We start from the raw sequence: 22,419 nt of genomic DNA on the forward strand, positions 1-22,419 counted from the left end.
AACTCCTTGGCTTGGCACTCAAAGCCCTCCAAACTAGGTCTGGAGGAATGCCAGGGAGAAATGGTTATCCTAAATGAGATGCCTATGCTGGAGTCTTTATTACTATACTAGATCAGGTTCCAAAGGATCGGAAGATGTTTTTTTCTATCTTCATAAATCATTAGTGAGTTTAAAAGCTAGGCATTATGACTTATTCTTCTGTAACACTCCCCTCCACCAGGAGACCATACATCTTAGCACGTGGTAAACAGTGAAAGTCGCTCAGTCGTGTGGGACTCTTTGTGACCCCATGGACTATAGAGTCCATGGAATTCTCCAGGCCAGAATACTGGAGTGGGTAGCCTTTCCTTCTTCTTCAGGAGATCTTCCCAACTCAGGGATCGAACTCCGGTCTCCTGCATTGCGGGCGGATTCTTTCCCAGCTGAGCCACAAGGTAAGTCCATGGCTAGGTGCATAGCAAACATTTTCTGAACCTAAATCATGGGCAACAATCATCAGATGACTATGCGCCCAACCAGGCTGCTGCTACCATCTAGATCTCTGACTGACTAATTTTAAAGTTATTATACACCAAGTAAGAGACTTAGGCACTTGATCCAGATGCAAGGGGTGGAACTTGTGCATCTAGATGCTACGAACCAACTGTGAAAGGACATGGGACAATGGTGAAAGTCTAAACAGTCCCTTAAAAATTTGCCTGCAATGCAGTAAACCCAGGTTCCATCCCTGGGTAGGGAAGATCCCAAGGAAAAGGGAATGGCTGCCCATTCCAGTATTCTTGCCTGGAGAATCTCATAGACAGAGGAGCCTGGCAGGCTCCAGTCCCTAGGGTCGCAGAGTCCGACATGACTGAGCCACTAGGCTCAAATGCAGATTAGGAATTAAATGAATTCATTTCATTACATGTGGGGATGTGACCCTGCCTTAAAAAATTATATGTATACACACACACAGAGTATTTATAAACGAATGATTTCCCTTAAGACACTGTAAGTAGGGGGTATGGGGGAATACATTAAACAAAATCGGCAAAATGCAGCTAACCGTTGAACAGTTTAATACACTACTTTTGGTGAATGCTTGAAAATGCCCTAATAGAAAACACCATTCAAGTCCTACAAGATGTTTTTTATCTTAAGCCCGGAGGGAACCAGACCCACAGGGTCCGCGCGCGGCATCTTTTAACTCTGAGGACGACCTCCGCGAGCCCGGAACAGACTTTCTCTACGGCGGGACTGGAAGTGGACCGAAGGGGCGGGCGTGGGCCGCATCGGCTTCTTCATCCTTTCAGTACCCCCAATAAATGCCTCTGGAGAGAGCTAATGTCCCTGAGAGCCCCATGAAGAGTTAGTTCTCCGGGTTTCTACTCTGGACCTCATCTGGCGGCCCATAGCTTCAATCTAGAAGAGTACCCAGCATGCTTCCTCACCACCCACGACCCCAACGGTCCCCTGCGCTCGCGGCGGGCTCTGCGCAGCGACGTCACGGAGCGCCGTGCGTCAGGTCAAAGTTTAGCCCCACCTCCGCTTCCTCACTGTCTCCGCCTGCGCTGCCGCCACCTCTGCCGCTGCTTAGGGCCCGGTTCCGCTCCTCCTCCTTCTCCGCCTTCTTTCCTGAGCGTTGCCCGGCCGGCCGCCATGGCGAACGTGGCCGACACGAAACTGTACGACATCCTGGGCGTCCCGCCTGGAGCCAGCGAGAACGAGCTGAAGAAGGTATTGGGGCGCGGGCCGGCTGGGCAAGGTGTCAGGGGCGCGGGCCTGCGCGACTGGGACGGCCAGGCCGCGCTGCGGGCAGCCCGCGAGCCGGCAGCGGCCGGCCCAGGCTGGGGGCCGGCGGCGAGACCGGCCCGCGTCGTGCCGCGCACTCCGGCCTCGGCTGACCTTGGGCCGCCGTCCCCGCCCGCCCGCCCGCAGATGCAGCAAATAAAACCCACCTCTGCGCAAACACTACGAAAACGCTTCCTTCCTCCCTCCCCCGGCGAGCGCCGGAGGCCGGGCGCTCCCGGGAGGCAGCTGCCTGCCTGGCCTTGCTCATGCGGAGGTCACCACCCTGGAAAAACAGGTTGGACCAAGGCGCCCAGCGCATCCTAGCCCCAGGAGAGGAGCTGACCACGCCGCGGACGTCGGCGCCCGAGCCGCATTGGGACTGATTTGGGGCCTGGTGGAGGGGTCGAGGCCGCCCCCGCTGGCTGCTTGGGGAAGCTTAGGGATGTTTCCTGGGAGCCGCGGCTGGGGAGCTTCTCCGGCTTCCTCCCTCGCCTGTCGATCCGGAGGTGGCGTGGGTCTGTGTTTGGGTGCATTGTTCTGTAGGCAGGTAACCCAGATGTTCTCTACCAGCTTCAGGAAGAAGCCATGGGTCCCAGCCAAACACCTGAGTGTACACTGACTAAAAATAAATAGAAGGCCTCATTATCGCTCTTTGCAGTGCTGCGACTCTTTCCTCGCAGGATTTCAAAGCATTTGAGACGTTTAAGTCCCATAGCATCTTCACGGGGCTTAGAGTATCCGGATTTGTAAGCTTAGAAAAATGAGAATGCTTCTTAGGCAGTGGGACGGGTGCAGTTCAGAGTAAAAGGACTTCCTGTTACCTTACCGGAAATGCTGTTCTCTATTACATAATTCATCTATCTGTGAATGAACGCTTAAGTGGTTTATAGCTCAGTCACCCAAATGTATGCAGCTTCGCGAAGACTGAAGTCACGCCAATTGAGACCACAGTCAATTCACCGTATGAAAATAAACATGACATAGGAGATTGTCTTGGATTTTTCCTGATACTACAATTAGAGGAGCCATCATGAGCCTGGATTCTTACCTTAGCTTAATTTTTTAGAGTTTATTGGAGTCTTCTTGGTGTGGTTACTGGCCATCAAAGACGTTTGACAACAGTTAAAATATGGGATGTTTCAGTGTTTTGTTTTTCTCTGTGGTTTTGTTTTATTGTTTGCGTCTGTCTTTAGTATAATGTGTTTTCTAATGTAACTACTGTTTACTTTGTTATTAGTGAGTAAATGGTATTAAGATGGGAATGTCCAACAGTGCCGATGGAAGTATTGCTTCTCAGAAATTTGGATGTGAAAGTTAGTACTCAGCAGGTCTTTAAACTGGTCTTTATATGTAACCTTTTTTTTTAAATCTTTTATTGAAGGCATACAGAAAGTTAGCCAAAGAATACCATCCTGATAAGAATCCAAATGCTGGTGACAAAGTAAGTTATTCGAGACTTTTTCCCCCTGAGATTTTTGTTTTAAACTTAAATTGCCCTTTTTGGACAAAAAGGGAATGTTGTAAGGAAAGTCCACTTATGCCCGTAGAGCACGTTTTTATGTTAATATTTTGGACTTCATAATAGGGATACTAACATTCTGGGTAGTGGCAGTTGGTAAATAGGACCACCGGTAACTTTTTTTAGAATTAAATGAATTCTAGATTCCTGTAGCCTTTCCCTAGTCCTTTATTTGAAAATCCAACTGTTTTCCTTTTTCCCTTTTTGTTCATAGTTCAAAGAAATAAGCTTTGCATATGAAGTACTATCAAATCCTGAGAAGCGCGAACTATATGACAGATATGGAGAACAAGGTCTTCGGGAAGGTAGCGGTGGAGGTGGTGGCATGGATGATATTTTCTCTCACATCTTTGGTGGAGGATTATTTAGCTTTATGGGTAATCAGAGCAGAAGTCGAAATGGCAGAAGAAGAGGAGAAGACATGATGCATCCACTCAAGTGAATATCTCTTTTTTTCTTTAAAAATACTAAGCACTTTCTTTCCAAGTAGAAGTATTCAGTACAGGAGAGGAAAAGTATCAAAAAATATTCTGTCTTTAATCAGAAAAAAAGTCTTCCATTTGCCATACTGTCCTCATAGGATGACTAAGTTGAATTTAATAACCTGGGTGTTGGTATTTGGTGACAGATCTTAAAGGATGGTTAGTGTTTTTACAGAATGGGAAGGTGGTTTTGGTATATGCTTTTGAGGCTTCTTGTTTTTAAAATTTCAATTAAGATTCTTTTCTCTGAAGTATTTAAACCTTCTGAGTTAGTTTTAATTTAAAAACTTAGAAAGTGAGTGACCATCCGACTGGTTGGTTGACATGTTACAGTCACGTATTACTTGATCCACAGTGTGAGCTCTCCTAAACTGATTTTCATGGAGCTTGCTGGCTTCAGGCCTGACATTAATCTGCCAGCATATGAATGGTATCTTACCTTAATCTTAGACTGTGAACCCAAGACGAAAATAGCTATTTTACTTTGCACATTCTGTGAAATCTTTTATCTGTTAATTTTTCATGAACCAACAATGGTTTTACTAGCAAATGCATGACACTGAAGTTCAAGTGTGTATTTAAAATGTTTCGTATTATCTAGTTTATACATTTGAGTAGATAAGGGGACTGTAAAGCATGATTTGTTAAAATTTTCATTACAGTGTTTCATTTTGGATGTCTTTATAATATTGCATTCCGTGATTTATTTATTCATTCCCTTTTCTATAGGATGTTACCAGTTTTTTCCCTATAATGAATAGTGCTGCTGTATCTTTATATACAGCTTTGTCTCTCGTTGGTAGGGATTCCTGAGGTGTCAGTGTTTTGAGGCTGATAGATAATACAACTATATTGTCTTTAGAGGATGTGTCAGTTTAGCCCCACTGGTGGAGAGTGCCAGCTTCCCTAGACCATTACCCGCATTTTTCTTTCTTCGCCATGTTTATTGAAATAACGATTTTTCTTGCTGACCTCTTATCTACATAAGAGATATGATGTTGCATACTAATTGCGATTTAATATGTAAGGCAAAGAAGACCTACCTATCATGTAAATGGTTAAAGGTTCTTAGGAGGAGGAAGATAAAAGGCTGATGGAACCAAGTACTTTGGTCTAAGGTCTAGATATGCCGTAGTTTAGAAGTGTTGGTAATGTTTTGACCTTAAGTGCTTTATTCTTACACTATTTATAATGTACAAAAATTTTAGCTTCCAATGCTGCAGAATAATGTAGGTGCTTTGCCAAGTAGTTTTAACTTTTTTGTTCCTTTATTTAATTTTTTAAAAAATATTTTTGTTCCTTTGTTTTAAAGTAAATTGAGCGACTTCACTTTCACTTTACTACTAAAGAAGATTTTAAAACACTATGAAAAAAAAAAAAAAACACTTTGAGAAAAAAAAAACACACTATGAGAAGGGTAAAACCAAGTTAAATGCAAGCTGTTTTCAAGTTGTAAATGAATATTTTTGAGACTTTGATGTAAATAGATTTTTTTTTTTTTTGAGGTTTATTTGAAAATGAATGGTCCTGCAGTTCAAATATGTTGTGTGAATAAAAGCAAGTTGGGGTTTATCAGTTGGGATTTTTAATAGGCTTTTTATCTGGACCATTTGGGGGTCATGGACCCCTTTGAAATTTTTGTAAAAGTTGCTCAAATTTTGCTTGTAATTCTCTGGGTTTTTCAGACATTGAAAGCTTGTAGGCTTTCTATTTGGAAACCCATTCTCTATTACAGTATAATAAAGCCAATTTTTTTTTTTTTTTTTTTAAAGAGATAGCCAATCTGAGCGTCTCCCAGAAATTGTAATATAACTTTGTAGCCTTTCTGAATTGTCCTTGAAGGAGACAGAGGCTTACAAGTAGAGCATGGACTCCGGAGCTAGACTCCCTGTGTGATCTTGGGCCAAGTTATTTAACCTCTCTGTGCCTCAGTTTTGTCCTCTAAAATGAGGATAATAATTTTGCTTCATTCAAAGGGTTGGATTAGGTGAAGGTTTTGTCTAAAGCTAGAAGAAGGTGTAATGTTTTGAATTTGTGTAGTTATCAGCTTTATCAGAAAATACAGCACAATCAATTATTGGCTTGATCCTTTACATTCTGGCTTTAAGTATTTATAGCCATAAACAATTTGAGCTACAAAATAAAATCTCACTCAGTTGACTTAATGTAAGGTGTTCTTGAATTCTTTGTTTAAAAGGTTATAGTGAAATTAGCTGTATCAGCTAATGCTTTCTTGTATTTAAGACAACTTGGCAAAATTTGGATCTAATTCTTTTCTCCACAGAGTATCTTTAGAAGACCTGTATAATGGCAAGACAACCAAACTACAGCTTAGCAAGAATGTACTCTGTAGTGCATGCAGTGGGTGAGTGTGTTTCCTGGTTATGAAATACATTTCATCTGTTGTTTGAGTAACTTGTTGAGTCTATATCAAATAAAAATTATTCATGATTTCAAACTGACTACCCAACCCAGAACAGTTTCTGATACCTCTGAAAGTTGGTTAAAATTCCAGTCTTTGGGGGTTGAAGATGAAGGTGAAAAGCACAATTCCCATTTTTCATGACCTAGGGGGGAAAAAGTCTAATTTATACTTTTGCTTGCTTTAGCCAAGGTGGGAAGTCTGGAGCTGTTCAGAAGTGTAGTGCTTGTCGGGGTCGAGGTGTCCGCATCATGATCAGACAGCTGGCTCCAGGGATGGTGCAGCAGATGCAGTCTGTGTGTTCTGACTGTAATGGAGAAGGTACGCATGCCAGTGCTTCTCTGCCCTTCTGTTGGAATGGATTGGGGGTGCAGAAATTGGAGAGGCTTACAGTTTTTCTTTTTCAACGTGTTTTTATATTCATCGTATTGTAAAAAGTAGAGAGTTATTTTTAAAAATGCAAAGATATTATTTCCTTTTGCATAGGCCCAGTGAACACCGATAAACAGTAAATTTATATTGTGTTGAGTGGAATGTTAGTCTTTTTCCAAAAAGATGGGCAAAATTTTTTGTCCTTTTGGATTTTGTTGTTGTTGTTTACTTATGCTTTATGTATTAAAAGGTAAAAGGGAGACAGCAAATTGTTTAGTTCTCATTCTGATAAGTAGAGAATTTTACTGTAAACTTTAGTTAGCTTTTGAGGATAGATCGTTATAATTGAAGCTTATTTTACAGAAGTAAATATTTTAGGTTTTTGTAGGTTAATGGTTTTTGAAACTGCTACTCTTCTACCCTTTTAGCCCTTTTATAGCCACAGACAATATGTAAATAAGTGGGCATGACTGTCTTCTGGATAAACAGTATTTACACAAACAGGCGTGCCCAGTTTGGCCTGTGAGCCTTAGTTTGCCAGCCCTGTTCTAGAGCGGTGCTGTCCAAAAGGATTTTTCTGTGCTGGAAAGGTTCTGTGTGTGTGATGGCTACTGTAGTCGCCACTAGCCACCTGGATGTGGTTGAGGAACTGAGCTTTTAATTATTTTAAACTTAAATAACCTCAGGTGGCTAATGGCTGCTATATTGGACAGTTCTAGAACACCCTTTTCCAAATTGCTTCTGAAAGTGACAAGATAATTTTGAGAAGCCACATATTATATTTCCCTTCTGAAGAGTCTTAGTGCATTTTACCTTATTAAAGTTGCTGACATTTCCCACTCAAGAAATTGGAGTTGACTGAAATCTTTTCCCATGTGCCATTACCATTTTAAGGAACTGGTGCTTTGCAGAACATACCTTGCAGAAGCAGTGTTCCTAAAGTCATTTATATGTCACCTAAGCATTAAAGTGTGCCAATAATCAGACATTAGAAATTGATGGTATTTTTTTCATGATATACTATTGTATGACTTCAGTTTTATTTTCTTATACCACTGATCAAATATTTCAGAATACATGGAAGAAAAAACTGTTGGAGTCATAAAGGATGTTTAAATTTTTATTTGGGTTGTCGCTCCATTGTTAAATTTAAATGAAACTAAGACAAAAAATGAAGCATTTGTAGAAGTTCTAGTGTCTGACCACCCATTTTATTTGCTTGATCCTCAGGCTTTGTTTTAACTTTAGGAAGTAGTGTCAGGAGGTAAGATAATGTTATTTAAGATACTTTATACTCTGGAATAGAGTAGCTGGGTCCTTTAGGTAATCTGCAGTAAGATGTGAGTTCTGTTCCTAAGAACGTTCATGAAAAGTTCAGGTAGCAGTTTAAAGAAGTACAGGAAATTTATTTAGTGAATAAAGGTGTTATCAGGACCTGTCTTACTTAAGAGTGCAATATAGTACTCTTGCTGGAAGTTTGAATGACCTCTTTTTCCAGGAGAGGTAATTAATGAAAAGGACCGCTGTAAAAAATGTGAAGGGAAGAAAGTGATTAAAGAAGTCAAGATTCTTGAAGTCCACGTAGACAAAGGCATGAAACATGGACAGAGAATTACGTTTACTGGGGAAGCAGACCAGGCCCCAGGAGTGGAACCAGGAGACATTGTTCTTTTGCTACAAGAAAAAGAGCATGAGGTAATTTCCTTTTTGTTTTATTTTTGCCTCAGAGGATCAGAAATGGGTCTTGTATGCAAGATACAGGTTGGTGATGGTTTTGTTGCTAAATCGTGTCCGACTCTTGCGACCGTGTGGACTATAGCCCCCCAGGCCTTTGTGTCCATGGGATTCTCCAGGCAAGAATACTGGAGTGGATTGCCATTTTCTTCTCAGGGGATCTTCCCAACCCAGGAATCCAACCCGGATCACCTGCATTGCGGGCAGATTCTTTACCTACTAAGCTATGAAGGAAGCCCAAGATACAGGTTAGATCAGTTTGAGTTCCCTGAAGTAGCATTGAATATAGATGAAGTTGTTAAGTGGTTTGGCTGAGTTCATAAGAACTGACTTGCTTAGTAGACCAGCAAGACAGGTGCTGTCAGAAGGAGGAGCTGACCTTAGTCCCAGCTCTGCCGTTGACTGGCACTGTAACCTTAAGTAATCCTGCTGTGTCTGTTCCCCCGTTTCCTTGTTTATGAAGATAAGGCGTTGGACCAGATAACGTAGGCAGCTTAGTTTTCACTGTGAGCTCCTTCGACGGTCGGTGAGTTGGTGACGGTGTCAGTCCTCAGTACTGCTTTGTTGATTTGTTCTACATAACTGGGTATCCATGTGAGCTTTTCTTGAAAAAAAAGTTCTTCAGTTTTAAAAACATTGCATTTTAAATTTCTCGTTCTCTTTTTGGGGGTAGGGGAGGGCAGGGGCGTCCTGTGGCTTGTGGGAGCTTAGTTCCTTGACCAGGAGTTGAACCTGTGCCCGCTGCAGTGGAAGTACTGAGTCCTAACCACATGACTACCAGGGAACTTCCTGTTTTTAAATTTCTGACTGACTCAGTATTGTATCTGTTAACGAAGGGTCTTCAACCCCTGGACCTTGAGTGGGGCTGTATATGCTGCTCCCTATCATTCCCCATGCTTGCATTACTGCCTGAACATTATTACACCACCTCCACCCCACAGTCCAGGAAGAACTCACAAAACTGGTGCCCAAACGTTTGGGGACTGCTGTGTTAATGTACTTGGGAAAATGAACTGAGCTAACAGTGTGGTCTGGAGTATGTTATTTTGATTACACCATTGCATCTGTATGTTTTACATGTGCCGTGGAGTATATTATAGACCTTTTCATTCATGAAGAACATGCATGGAGCTTTGGTGCCCACCTAGTTCTTGAATGGCTTCCTTGGTGGCTCAGACGGTAAAGCGTCTGCCTGCAATGTGGGAGACCCGGGTTCGATTTCTGGGTCGGGAAGATCCCCTGGAGAAGGAAATGGCAGTCCACTCCAGCACTCTTGCCTGGAAAATCCCATGGACGGAGGAGCCTGGTGGGCTACAGTCCATGGGGTCACAAAGAGTCAGACACGACTGAGCGACTTCACTTTACTTCACTTAGTTCTTGAATATAGAAGCATTTGACAGAATCCTGGCTTTGTATTTGATTGCATTGCTATTTTGAGTTCCTTTGGAAGTCTAGATCACAAGTCAGCCACCTTTTTTAGTTCACAATAAAATTTTCTCCCATATGATGGTGATTTCTACAAATAAATTTTTAAAATTCCTCAGAATCCAGTAGAGAATAAAGCCATATTGAGATGCAGATTCTGGGAATTTGATTAGATTCATTCCTTCACTAGACTGGCTTACTACTACACTAGCCTTTCTCAAGGAATGGTAGTCAAATTTATTGCCTCAGCAAATATGTGAAAGTGAAAATCTATGAATTGCAATATATCTTGTCCTTTTGTGAGTATTGCCAAACCTACCAATGACAAGGGTCCCTAGATTGCTTTTTTTTTTTTTTTTCAAGGAATAATTTCTAGAATTCCATCTTATGGGTTGAAATATTCTGTAAGTATATTGGGTTTTACAAAATAGAAATCACTGTTCTTAGAGACAAGAGACTTAAGTTCTGGCTCCCATGTACTACTAGTTTTGATTTCCCTGGACTTGGCTTTGCATACTTAAAAACAAAACTCATCCGTCAGAAAGATAGTGTAGAATCAAATGAGATAAAGAATAACCTGCTCTTCTTTCTGGGAACTGTGAGGAGGCATTTGGAACTAAATCAGCCTCTAAAATTATTGGCTACAGTGGAATTGCATGGAATTTCTAACAAATAGCAGATGCTGCTGCTGCTGCTGCTAAGTCACTTCAGTCGTGTCCGACTCCGTGCGACCCCATAGATGGCAGCCCACCAGGCTCCCCCGTCCCTGGGATTCTCCAGGCAAGAACACTGGAGTGGGTTGCCATTTCCTTCTCCAGTGCATGAAAGTGAAAAGTGAAAGTGAAGTCGCTCAGTCGTGTCTGACTCTTTGCGACCCCATGACTGCAGCCCACCAGGCTCCTCCGTCCATGGGATTTTCCAGGCAGGAGTACTGGAGTGGGGTGATAGCAGATGCTACTGGTTGTCTAAAGTAGAAAATAGACGATGATAAAGGCTAGAATGGAAGTTCATCTAGTAAGAGGTCAAAGATTTTTCCTTCTGGGTTTTATTGACTGGTAACGTAAATTTGAACCCAAAATGAGATTTAAGCGTCTTGTTTAATTTATACCACTGAGAATATTCTAAACCCTCTTAAGAAAAATTGACTAGTTTGAACTAGTTCATGAACAAGCTTGTATTTTGCTTGGGGCTTTTTGTTTAAAAATTGTCAACACTTGTAGGAATTGTGAGGCCATGAGATCAGGGTGGCTTCTGTAGCTTGAAACAGAATGTAAATCTTCTGATAAAAAGTAGTGCAATTTTGAGAGTAATGTGTATGCATGTGTATCATTTTTCAGTATAGGTATGTGTTTGTTTTTGGTAATTTTGCTGTCATAATGAAGTTGTACAGCAAAGAACCACAGTGGTGGGTAACATTGGGTGATACTAGTCTCTCCTCTATTTTTCAGAAATTATTTCAGCTTTTAAGTGTTTTATTGTCTGGTCCTTGGTAATCTCATTAGTCTTGTTTTTCAAAAATTTCCTGGCCATGTGCCTGTTTATTTTCTGTTTGAATTTTAGCATCTAATTGTCTAATCTAACCACCCTTGCTGCTGGCCCCCTACCTCACAAGAATCAACCCTAATACCATTTTTTTTTTAATTAGTTTGAGTTCCTCTATCCAAGAACATAGTATGTCTTCTTGCTCCTTCTAATATTGCTTTAACAAAATGATACTTGGTTAAGGATGGTTCCTGGAACAATAATACAATGAGATGTTCAGAAACACTTTGATTTTACAAATTTGCAAAAGCATGAAAAAGTCCTGCATTAAAGAAACCTTACTTAAATCAACTTTTCCTCCGATTGTAAGAAAGACGTCAGTAAACTCATTGTAGGTAATATAAATTCAGTGGTTCTTAAGCTTTAGTATACGTTCTAATCCCCTGGAGGGCTTATTAAAATGACAGATTGCTGGGCCTCACCTTCATAGTTTCTGATGCAGTGGGTATTGGATGGTGCCCAAGAATGTTCATTCCTAACCAGTTTCCTGGTGCTGCTGAGGCTTCTGGTCCAGGACCAATTGTCAAGATAATGGTTTGAGATTAACTTTACTCGTAGGTAAGTTTAGGAGGATAGTTTAGGAAAAGAGTCTATCTTTCAGATTTCCTTTCCTCTGAATTAACCAGCCAGCCTTACTCTTTGGAAGAGAGGCTATTGAAAAAAATCTAGGTGACTGTTCACTGCAGTTAAGTTTATTTCAAGTTAAATTTCAAAAGTTAGTATAGATATTTGAAAATTCTAAGAAGCAGAAGTTGTAAGTTGGGTATGTGTGAAATTGGATGTATTTTTTCCTGCATGTTGAATGCTCAGAAACATTTTTTTAAATGCTTGTTGAATAATCTTTGCATTACATAGTCCATAGGCTTATAGTGCATTAATAAGCCAACTTCCATTAGCATTTGGTTTGCATTCACCTAAGCAAGTTTTGTATCTTAGGTTAGGTAAAACTTGTTCGTACTTAAACGAAGTGTGGGATTTGAGCCCTTTTACTGGTTGAGCTGTTTTAGTTGAGCTTGGGCCTTCCCCTTCCCCTCTTAGAATCATGTCTGGAGGAAATTCCAGGTGAACCTGTTCTACAGAATCCCACTGGGCCTTGTACACCTTTCCCTCATGGTTCAGAAATGGGCCATAATTGTAAAATATACTTGGTTCTGTTTTTTAAGCTTCAGCTGTGCCTTATGAGCCATTGTATTCCCAATTCCAATTCTTTCGTGATCGAAGTTTCTAGCATATTACTTCTGAATAGCTAGATTTCCTTATATATATTGATACATTTAGAGAACTTAGGGATGGTGGCAATTTGACCTTTGCAGTAAATGGTAGAATTAAGGTTTTGAATTGATTCAAGTAACACAGCACAACAGAGCATGCCTCCATAGTCCCGCTATTTCTTGTTTGCTTCATTTGTAGGTGTTCCAGAGAGATGGGAATGATTTGCACATGACATATAAGATAGGACTTGTTGAAGCTCTTTGTGGGTTTCAGTTCACATTTAAGCACCTTGATGGACGTCAGATTGTGGTGAAATACCCCCCTGGCAAAGTAATTGAACCAGGTAAATCTTGATTTTTGTCTGATCTAAGATTCTCTGTAATCTTCTACAGTGGGTGACTCTCAAAAAACATTTATTATTGAGCACTTTCTTGGGTAAAATTCTTAATATCTTCCCCTTTATTTACTCAAATAATAGGATGTGTTCGTGTAGTTCGAGGTGAAGGAATGCCACAATATCGTAATCCCTTTGAAAAAGGTGATCTTTACATAAAGTTTGATGTGCAGTTTCCTGAAAACAACTGGATCAACCCAGATAAACTTTCTGTAAGTATTAGGCAACAGATGACTTAAAGGTTAATGATAGTTGTTTCTTTGTCACTTACCATTTGTTTTGGGTGCTAAGATTAGATCACGTAGTTTATTAATTTGAGTGATTGATGGTCTGGCCTCATTGTTTTTTAAAATGGAAATAGCTGATGTGAAAGTTTATGGGGCCAAGTCGGGAATAGTGAAGGCATAAGCAGACGGTGTGAGATGGGGGTAGGAGGATTGGGACTCTGGAGAGCAGATCTCTTACCCCAGCTTAGCATCTCCTGGTCGTTCATGCAGGAAGACATGTCTAATGTGAAGTTTTCCAGTGTTTAAATGTTAGCGATTAAATCTGTTGATTGTTTTCTAATCAGTAGATGGGCTGCACAAAAGATGTCTCGATTTGGTCTGTGGGTCATCCATTTGTGATCTCTGGCTTAAAGTGCAAAGGTTTTAACTGTCAAACATACACCTTGGATTGTATCAAAAGGGAAATTGATAGTAGATAATAATCTTCAAGCTAATCTTATTTTTGTTCATTTTCATGAAGGAATTAGAAGATCTTCTGCCATCTAGACCAGAAGTTCCTAATATTATTGGAGACACTGAGGAGGTAGAGCTTCAAGAATTTGATAGCACACGGGGCTCAGGAGGCGGCCAGAGGCGTGAAGCCTATAATGATAGCTCTGATGAAGAAAGCAGTAGCCATCATGGACCAGGAGTGCAATGCGCCCATCAGTAAACTCTGCAGACAACTTGCACAGGGGGGTTTTCTCTCCACATTGGCCTGGTTTGTTTTCCGCAATCCAGCTGGAGGGTCTGGTCAACCCAGATGAACTGATGGACATCTGTTGGTCTATGTGTAACTTTTAAAATTGATATAGTATCTACAGAGTGTATAATTTAAACTAACCACAAAGCTTTACATCTTCATTTCGACTGTTCTATAGCAGAATAAAGCACTTGAAAGGAAACAAGACTCCCTTTCACACATGGGTTATAAGTTTCAGTCCTGATATTTGTGCTTGATTTTTATCAGTTTTGTGTAGATTTTATGTTTCATATTTTAAATTCAATTCCCACATTGTAAAGTTTGTGTACAGTTTGTCCTGAAGCTTTGTGTTTGGCTGCACCTGCATAAGCTGCTACAAATAGAATAAAGAATCTCATAGCCTGTGTCTATCATTTAGATGCATGGGAAAATGGGCTTTGCACACAATGGGTTTGGAGCTGACTGGGAACAATGGAAAAAATATCATTAGCTGAGCTGTGTTTGTAAAGTTTTGGGTGGGGTCGGGGTGTTTCTTTTTCTTTCTTTCTTTCTCCCCCGCCCCCACCTGTTTTTTTTTTTTTTTTTTTTTTTTACCATCTTGTGAAAGGTTTCTGGAACTGAATAATAAAAAGCAGTTGGTGTAAATTACTCTTTGTCTCAACATTTTTAGAAAGAAGAACATATTTTGAACTGTAAAATCTTTCCTTAAGGACATAATTTGAACTGTAAAATCTATCCTTAAACTGGAGAATGTATCCTAGTTTTGGTTCTTAAACAGTATTTAAAAACCCATTGGCCTGAAGCTTATGCCTCAGGCTCATGCCCATTTTATAGTTTCAAAAGACAAGAGAAAGTTTGATATATTGGTAGAAACGGGCTTTATTGGCTTCAATTAATGCTTTGTAGAGTCAAGGACATCTAAGTTATGTAACTCATGATCCTGAGTACTGGGGCCAAGTTAACCTGGCCTCTGTATTTCCGCACCCAACTCTGTTGAAAAAATAAGGTAACAGCAAATCAGTATTAGAACCATGTCTGCATAGAACCTGTTAAGATGCTGTTTTCATTAAATGTTAAGTTAAAGATTCTCTTGTCTCCATTAAGTTGAATATTTGAGACTGGGGGAAGCATTGATTACTATTCTTTTACAGAAAGGTAAGACTCTTAGGCTGGTATGAGAAAAATCAGGTAAAACTACTATGAAAAGGATGTACTGCTTTTTCATTTTCTATTATCTTCTTTTCATTTTCAGAGTAGATATTTTTAGAACACACTTAGGGAAAAAATAGATGAGTTGTAGATACGTTTGTAAAAGACAAATGGGAGAAAACTGAAAATTAAAAATTTTAAATATGCCATCCCTGAGCCTATTTGTAGTACTTGTAGTCTATTTCTAGGTCTTCTAGAGCCTGAAGAAAGAAAAAGGCCCTGGCGTTAATCAAGGCGTGAGGTTTAAATTATTGCCCTATCCACTCTACCTCTGTTGTACAAAAACTTGCACAACCAGCCTGGGCAAGATGCAACAGCCTAGTAGTTTTGTATCCAAGGTTACTTCCCCCACAACACTTTAAGCAAAAGAAATGCAGTGGCAATACAAAGTCTGTAGCCTTTCCAATAAAGGTTTGTAAAACAGTTGTACAGTGTAGTCTTTCTTTCAGTTCTATCCAGATTTTTGAATTGTAGTAGTGAACTATGTGAAAGTTGCTACAGTCGTGTCCTACTCTCTTGTGACCCCATGGACTATACAGTCCACGGAATTCTCCAGGCCAGAATACTGGAGTGGGTAGTTCCCTTCACCAGGGGATCTTCCCAACCCAGGGACCGGGCCCAGGTCTCCCACATTGCAGGTAGATTTTTTTACCAGCTGAGCCACCAGGGAAGCCCAAGAATACTGAAGGAGGTAGCCTGTCCCTTCTCCAGGGAATCTTCCTGACCTAGCAATTGAACCAGGGTTTCCTGTATCACATGTGGATTCTTTATCAGCTGAGCTACGAGAGAAGTGAACCATGTAGAAGGGGAATAAAACCTTGTTAAGGTTATTTCACTGAAGCTACTGGCTCTGTTGTAGAGCATCTGTCTAAAGAAAAAGCATGTATCATCAGTACAAAGAACCTTTTACAACAGCTTTATTGAAATACATTTTATATACCTTTAAATCTACTTTTTAAAAAAAAGTACAGGGAATTCCCTGGCTGTTCAGTGGTTAGGACTCCATACTTCCAGTGTTGGGGTCTTGGCTTCAATCTGTGACTGGAAACATATCCCTCAAGCCACATGGCCAAATAAAAGGTGTGCAATTCAGTGGTTTTTAGTGTATTCACAGATTTGCAACCATCACCACTGATTTCAGACCATTTTCATTACCCCAGGAAAGGAATCTTAAGTCTGTTCGTATTTGCTCCTCATTCCATTCCCTGCCCCTTTGGTGCAATCTCTAGTTTCTAAGTATTTGCCTGTTTCAGACATTGTCTCCAAAATGGAATAAATAGTATGCAGCCATTTATGACATGTTCATTTAGCAGTTGATCGCTGTCATAGCATGTATCCATATTTCATTTTTATAGCAAAGTAATACTCCATTGTATAAAATACCGTGTTTGTTTACCCATCCATCAGTTGGTGAACATTTGAATTTTTTCCATTTGGAATAATGCTTCTATGAACATTAACATACAGATTTTTGTGGGGGCATGTTTTTAAGTTCTTTTGCATAAATCTAGGAGTGTAATTAGTGGTTCACGTGGTTTAATCTTTTGAAGATCTGTCAAACTTCCAAAAAGTATGCACCATTTTACAATACAATATTTGAAGGCTTCAGTTTTTCCATGTAACAACCAACATTTGCTATATTTTAGTATAGCTGTCCTAGTGGGTATGATTTGCATTTGCCTAATGATGTTATATTTTAAACATCATTTCATGTGCTTACTGACCATTTGTGTTTTGGGAGAAATGTCTCTTCAAATCCTTTTCCCATACTTTATTCAATATGTTTTCTTATTCTAACATTTTTCTGTTCCAGGACACCATATTACATTTAGTCATATCTGCATAGGCTCTGCTTGGCTGTAACAGTTCTCAGAGTTTCTTTATTTTTGATTGATGACTTAGAAAATTTTGAGGAGTCAAGTATTTTATAGAATGAACAATGTAATATTAGTATTACATATGTAAAAGTTGATTCTAACAGTACTAGTTACAGGAATGAATCAGTGTAATGCCTAAAAGAAAAACCTGTTTCTTCTATTCAAAACACTCTGACACTACCTGGAGTTAGACTCCACAGGTTAAGGGTTCAGGTCCCACAAGACTGCCTGATCTTCAGACACTAATCACAGTTCCAGGTTGTCATTTGTACTGACCAAGTGGTTATAAATCATGGGTACCCAGAACCCTCTCCTCAGTTCAATAATTTGCTAGAATGGCTCATAGAACTCAGGAGCACCTACCAGATTAGCGGCTTATTACAAGTGATACAACTCAGGAACAGCCCAATGGAAAAGGACGTAATCATTGTTCATTGACGACTGAACTGTCTCAGCCCTTCTCTTTCCCAGAGGTCTAGGGGCGAGATGGAAAGGTCCAACCTTCTTACCATATTGTTGGTTCCCTCTGGTAAGCCCCGTCATTAACATAAACTCAGGAGTGATTGAAAAGGGCTTGTAATAAAAAGATACTCCACTAACTCCTATTGGAAAACTCCAAGGGTTTAGGGAGCTCTGCCAGGAACCAGGGATGAAAACCAAATACATTTTTCTTATTCTATCACAATATCACAGTGTTATTTTGTGAAACACAAAAGCTGCATATTACAAACTCTGTCAAGGCACATGTGTAAAAGTTATTTCTAATAGTTTTGCATGAATGAATCCATGTGGTATTACTTTGGTAGAAACCTTGCTTTTATCATCTGCCAACTTTCTGCTGAATTGTTCAATTCTAGTATAAATGAATGGTAATATCCATTGTTAACCCATACCCACGTGGGAAAAAAACTAGGTCAACTAGTGTACAGTGCTAAGCATCGTTTCTTTTGCCTTTAATTTTACAGACTCTATTTTCAAAGTTATTTAGGCCAACACCTTTGCCCCACCCCCTTCCTTGAGAACTGTTTCGTATGTTTGTAATACCGCTAAATTATGTGCTTGCCTTCTACGAGCATTCTGCATTCTATCCTAGGTGCCACCCCACCACCACCTCCTAAATGATTTTTAAAAACCTCCATACAGGGATACCCTGGTTGTCCAGTGGTTTTTAGGACTTCACTTTCGCACTGAAGACATGAGTTCATTTCTTGGTTGGGGAACTAAGATCCTGCAAGCTGCACTGCATAGTCAAAAATAAATAAATTCTGGGTTCCTCCCTGGTGGTACAGCGGTTTAGAATCCACCTTCCAAAGTGGGGGACATGGGTTTGATCCCTGGTCAGGGAACTATGATTCCACATGCTGCAACTAGAGAGCTTGTATGCCACCACTAAGCCTCTAGAGCGCGTGTGCCACAACAAAAGGCCGTGTGCTGCAACTACAGAAAGCCTGTGCCCTGCAACGGAGAGCCCACGTAGTGCAGCAAAGACCCAACACAGTCAAAACGTGTGAAAACCTGCATACATTAAAGGTCACTCTTTGTGCTGTGCAGTTCAGTATGTTTTGACAGGTGCATAGTGTCATGGATTTACTGTTACGCTATACTGAATTAAAAAATCCTCTGGACTTCACCTATTCAACTCTCCCCACTCCTGAACCCATGACAAACACCTACTGTTTTGCCTTTGCCAAAATTTTATAAAATTAGTCATATAGTATGTAAGCTTTTCAGTCTTTCACTTACTTAAGGTGTGTTCATATCTTTTTGTGGCCTGATAGCTCACTTATTATTTTTTTGTTGGAGGATGATTGCTTTGCAATAGTGTGGTGGTCTCTGCCTACATCAGTACGAATCAGTGAAAATTACATATATATACATGTATCTCCCGTCCCTCATGAGCCTTCCTCCTCTCCCCTAATTCACCCGTTAGGTCGTCACAGGGTGCCAGGCTGGGCTCCCTGTTACACAGCAGCTTCCTGCTACTTGTCTGTTTTACACATGATAGTGTATATATGTCAATGCTACTTTCTCAATTTGTTTAATTCTTACCATTGCTGAAAAAGTTTTCATTGTATGGATGTATCAGTTTATTCATTATCAGATATATGATTTGCAAATATTTTTCCCATTCCATGGTTGTCTTCACTTTCTTGATAGTGTCTTTTGAATTTAACACAAAGTTTTAAATTTTTCATTAACTCCAGTTTATTTTTTCTTTTGTTACTTACATAAAATTTTCAACCAAAGTGTGTTAAAACTGTGTTTAACACTGGAGATGACCTTACCAAAGGTCATCTTCGTTGCGAAACAGTAGCTTCTTTTTTACATACAGCAGTCATCTGGCTCTGGCTGGGTGTATGTAAGACATTGTAGATCTTATTTGGTAATTGATAATTTATTTGGGAATCCACATGAAGGTACCGTTCAACAGTTACATCAATTAGGTCTTGAGTATTTTGCCCCAAGTACTGATTATACTCACTCATTTTCTTTGTTTTTCCTTCTAGTTTTATTGAAATATAATTGACATACAGTACTGTATAAATTTAAGGTATGACAACATAATGATTTGACTTTCATACATTATGGAATGATTATTACAATAATTTTAGTGACCACCCATCATCTCATATAAATAAAAACAGTAAAGAAATGGACAAAAATAATTTTTTCTTGTGATGAGAACTCTTAGAATTTACTCTCTAAACTTTTATGTAATGTGTAGCTGTGTTAATGACATTACATCCCTAGTACATTACAACCCTACTACTTATAACTGGAAGTGTGTACCTTTTGACTGTCTTCATCCAATCCTTTCTCCCCACACCTCTGCCTCTGGAAACCACAAATCTAATCTCTTTGTCTATGAGTTTGTTTGGTTTTGAAGTATAATTGACTTCTGACACTATGTTAGTCCCTGGTATACAACATAGTAAGATGTTTCCATACATTTCGAAATGATCACCATGATAAATCTAGTTGTCATGTGTCACCATACAAAGGTGTTACCACATTACTGTCTATTCCCCACATAGTGCGTTCCCCACAATGTACATTTCCTATCTGTATTCATTTATTTTGTAACTGAAAGTTCATTACCTTCCTCTCCTTCATGTATTTCTCTCATCTCCCAACCCCTTCCCCTTGGCAACCAGCTGTTTGTTCTCTGTATCTATGATTCTGTATCTGTTTAGTTATGTTTGTTCATTTCTTAGATTTCACATACAAGTGGTTGCTGTTGTTCAGTTGCTCAGTTGTGTCCGACTCTTTGCGACCCCATGAACTGCAGCTCACCAGGCTTCCTTGTCCTCCACCGTCTCCTGAAGCTTGCTCAGACTCGTGCACTGAGTCAGTGATGCCATCCAACCATCTCATCCTCTGTCGTCCCCTTCTCCTCCCGCCTTCAATCTTTGCACATGGTGTATGATTCCATGTGTGGAATCATACACTATGTCTTTTTCTGTCTGGTTTATTTCCCTTAGCATAATACTCTCTAGGTCCATCCATGTTGTTGCAAATGGCAAGATTTCATCCCTTTTAGTGGCTGAGTAATATTTGTATATTTTAATACCTATATACATATATATTATATATATACCATATCTTTATTCATGAATATATATTCTATAGAATATGAATATACGTATACCAATCTTTATCTATTCATCAATAGATAGGCACTTGGGTTACTTCCATAGCTTAGCTATTATTTTTAAAATGTTAAATTAACATAGGGGTACATATATCTTTTCAATTTAGTGTTTTTGTTTTCTTTGGGAAAATTAATTGCTGGATCATGCATATGGTAGTTGTAGGTTTATTTTTTTGAGAACTCTTCATACTGTTTTCCACAGTGGCTAGTAAACTTATTCATTTTTCTGCCTTTCTTTGCTTATGCCACACATAGTAAGTTATCCATAAACCTAATCTTCCTTTTTTTGGCTTACTAGCTCACAAGTTTTTATAGTCTTTTATTATTAAGTAAGCAGAGTTTATATTAATATAAATAGCTGGAGTTTGATTACAAAAAGATGCATGTTCTCTAATAATAAACACTTCTTGGAATTCCCTGATGAGCCAGTGGCTAGCACTACGCACTTTCACTGCCAGGGTCTGGGTTCGATCCCTGATCGGGGAACTAAGATCCCATAAGCTGAGCAACTCGGCCAAAATAATAATAACAGTAAAAACTCCCAAAGTCTTGTGATTAATTCATCTCCAGTTGCAAGGGATTTGAATAAATTCTGAAGCCCACATAATCTGATGCAGGCTTCTAGAGAATATTATTAGCATAATTCTTGTCTATAATTTCTGAAAGTTCAGTTAAATCTCTATCAAAGTGGGACAGTTGGGTCAAGCTAAAGATGCCAGAAGACTTGACTTCTCAGCTCTAGGAAGGGAAGTGCCTGAGAAAGCTCTTTAGCCAGGGTAGGTTAACCTTCCATCAATGATGTACTTTAGTCTGTGTGTGAACAGCTAATTCCTTCTTGTGAACCACAAATTATTGTCTTTTCTGTTAGGAATGCAGTACATAACCATTAAAAAAATCAAACCTTACAAAACTATGTGACTTAGGAAAATAAGTAATGCAGCGCTCCCATCCAATCCCGTGTTTATGAGACTACGAATACAAATGGAGTTATCTTTATTCTTCAAGATTTTTAAAACTGCATATAGAACCAATTGTAATTCCCTGGTAGCTCAGCTGGTAGAGAATCCACCTTCAATGCGGAAGACCTGGGTTCTGATCCCTGAGGTGGGAAGATCCCCTGGAGAAGGGAACAGCAACCCACTACTCCAGTATTCTGGACTGAAGAATTCCGTGGGCTATACAGACTATGGGGTTGCAAAGGGTCAGACACGACTGAGCAACTTCCACTTTCACTTTTTTCATAGAATCAAATCTCCCATCTTTAATCCTCCTCCCAGATGCAACCGCTTTTTACCATTTTCTCATGTGTTTATATAGAAATTGGATATAACTTATTTTACAACTTTCTTTTGGTCTTATTCCTCCTTTGCTACATTTGCATGTAATACATAAAGATCTATGTTTTCTTTTTAATGATCTCAAAGTTCTATTGTTTGAACCTTTATTCATTTTCCTACTGATAGATAATGAGATGGTTTCCAATTATTTATTACAATGATATGCATAGGATCTTCATAAATATGACTTTGTGCATTTGTACACAATGCACAGATTATAAAGTTAAGCTTCTAATGCAAAGAACACTGGCACATAGTAGAACCTAAATAAAAATTTACTAAATGAGAGGTGTGCCTCTGGATCTCCTGAACCATAAGATCTGAAGGATCTAAAATAATGACCTAAATCCCTGAATAGGAACTCCAAAAAATAATATATCCTTGTAGGAAGTAGATTTCATCTATAAAAGATCTCAACTGACATCCTTTTGAAACTTACTACTACTCTTCTGTGTTTTTGATGGGCTTCCCTGGTAGCTTAGACGGTAAAGCATCTACCTACA

General features: G+C 39.6%; 1 protein-coding gene across 1 annotated transcript; it reads left to right on the forward strand.

Moving 5' to 3' along the window:
- The first annotated feature begins 1,532 nt into the window (after window positions 1-1,532).
- On the forward strand, window positions 1,533-14,247 carry DNAJA2 (DnaJ heat shock protein family (Hsp40) member A2). Its single transcript, XM_070388478.1, has 9 exons — window positions 1,533-1,716; window positions 3,152-3,211; window positions 3,504-3,727; window positions 6,056-6,136; window positions 6,381-6,514; window positions 8,064-8,260; window positions 12,677-12,821; window positions 12,957-13,084; window positions 13,620-14,247. Exons 1-9 carry the CDS (start codon window positions 1,639-1,641, stop codon window positions 13,809-13,811), a joined length of 1,239 nt encoding a protein of 412 aa, XP_070244579.1. The 5' UTR covers window positions 1,533-1,638; the 3' UTR covers window positions 13,812-14,247.
- Window positions 14,248-22,419: the final 8,172 nt, after the last annotated feature.

The sequence above is a fragment of the Bos mutus genome, chromosome 18, assembly GCF_027580195.1.
Source record: "Bos mutus isolate GX-2022 chromosome 18, NWIPB_WYAK_1.1, whole genome shotgun sequence".
Lineage (NCBI taxonomy): Eukaryota > Metazoa > Chordata > Mammalia > Artiodactyla > Bovidae > Bos > Bos mutus.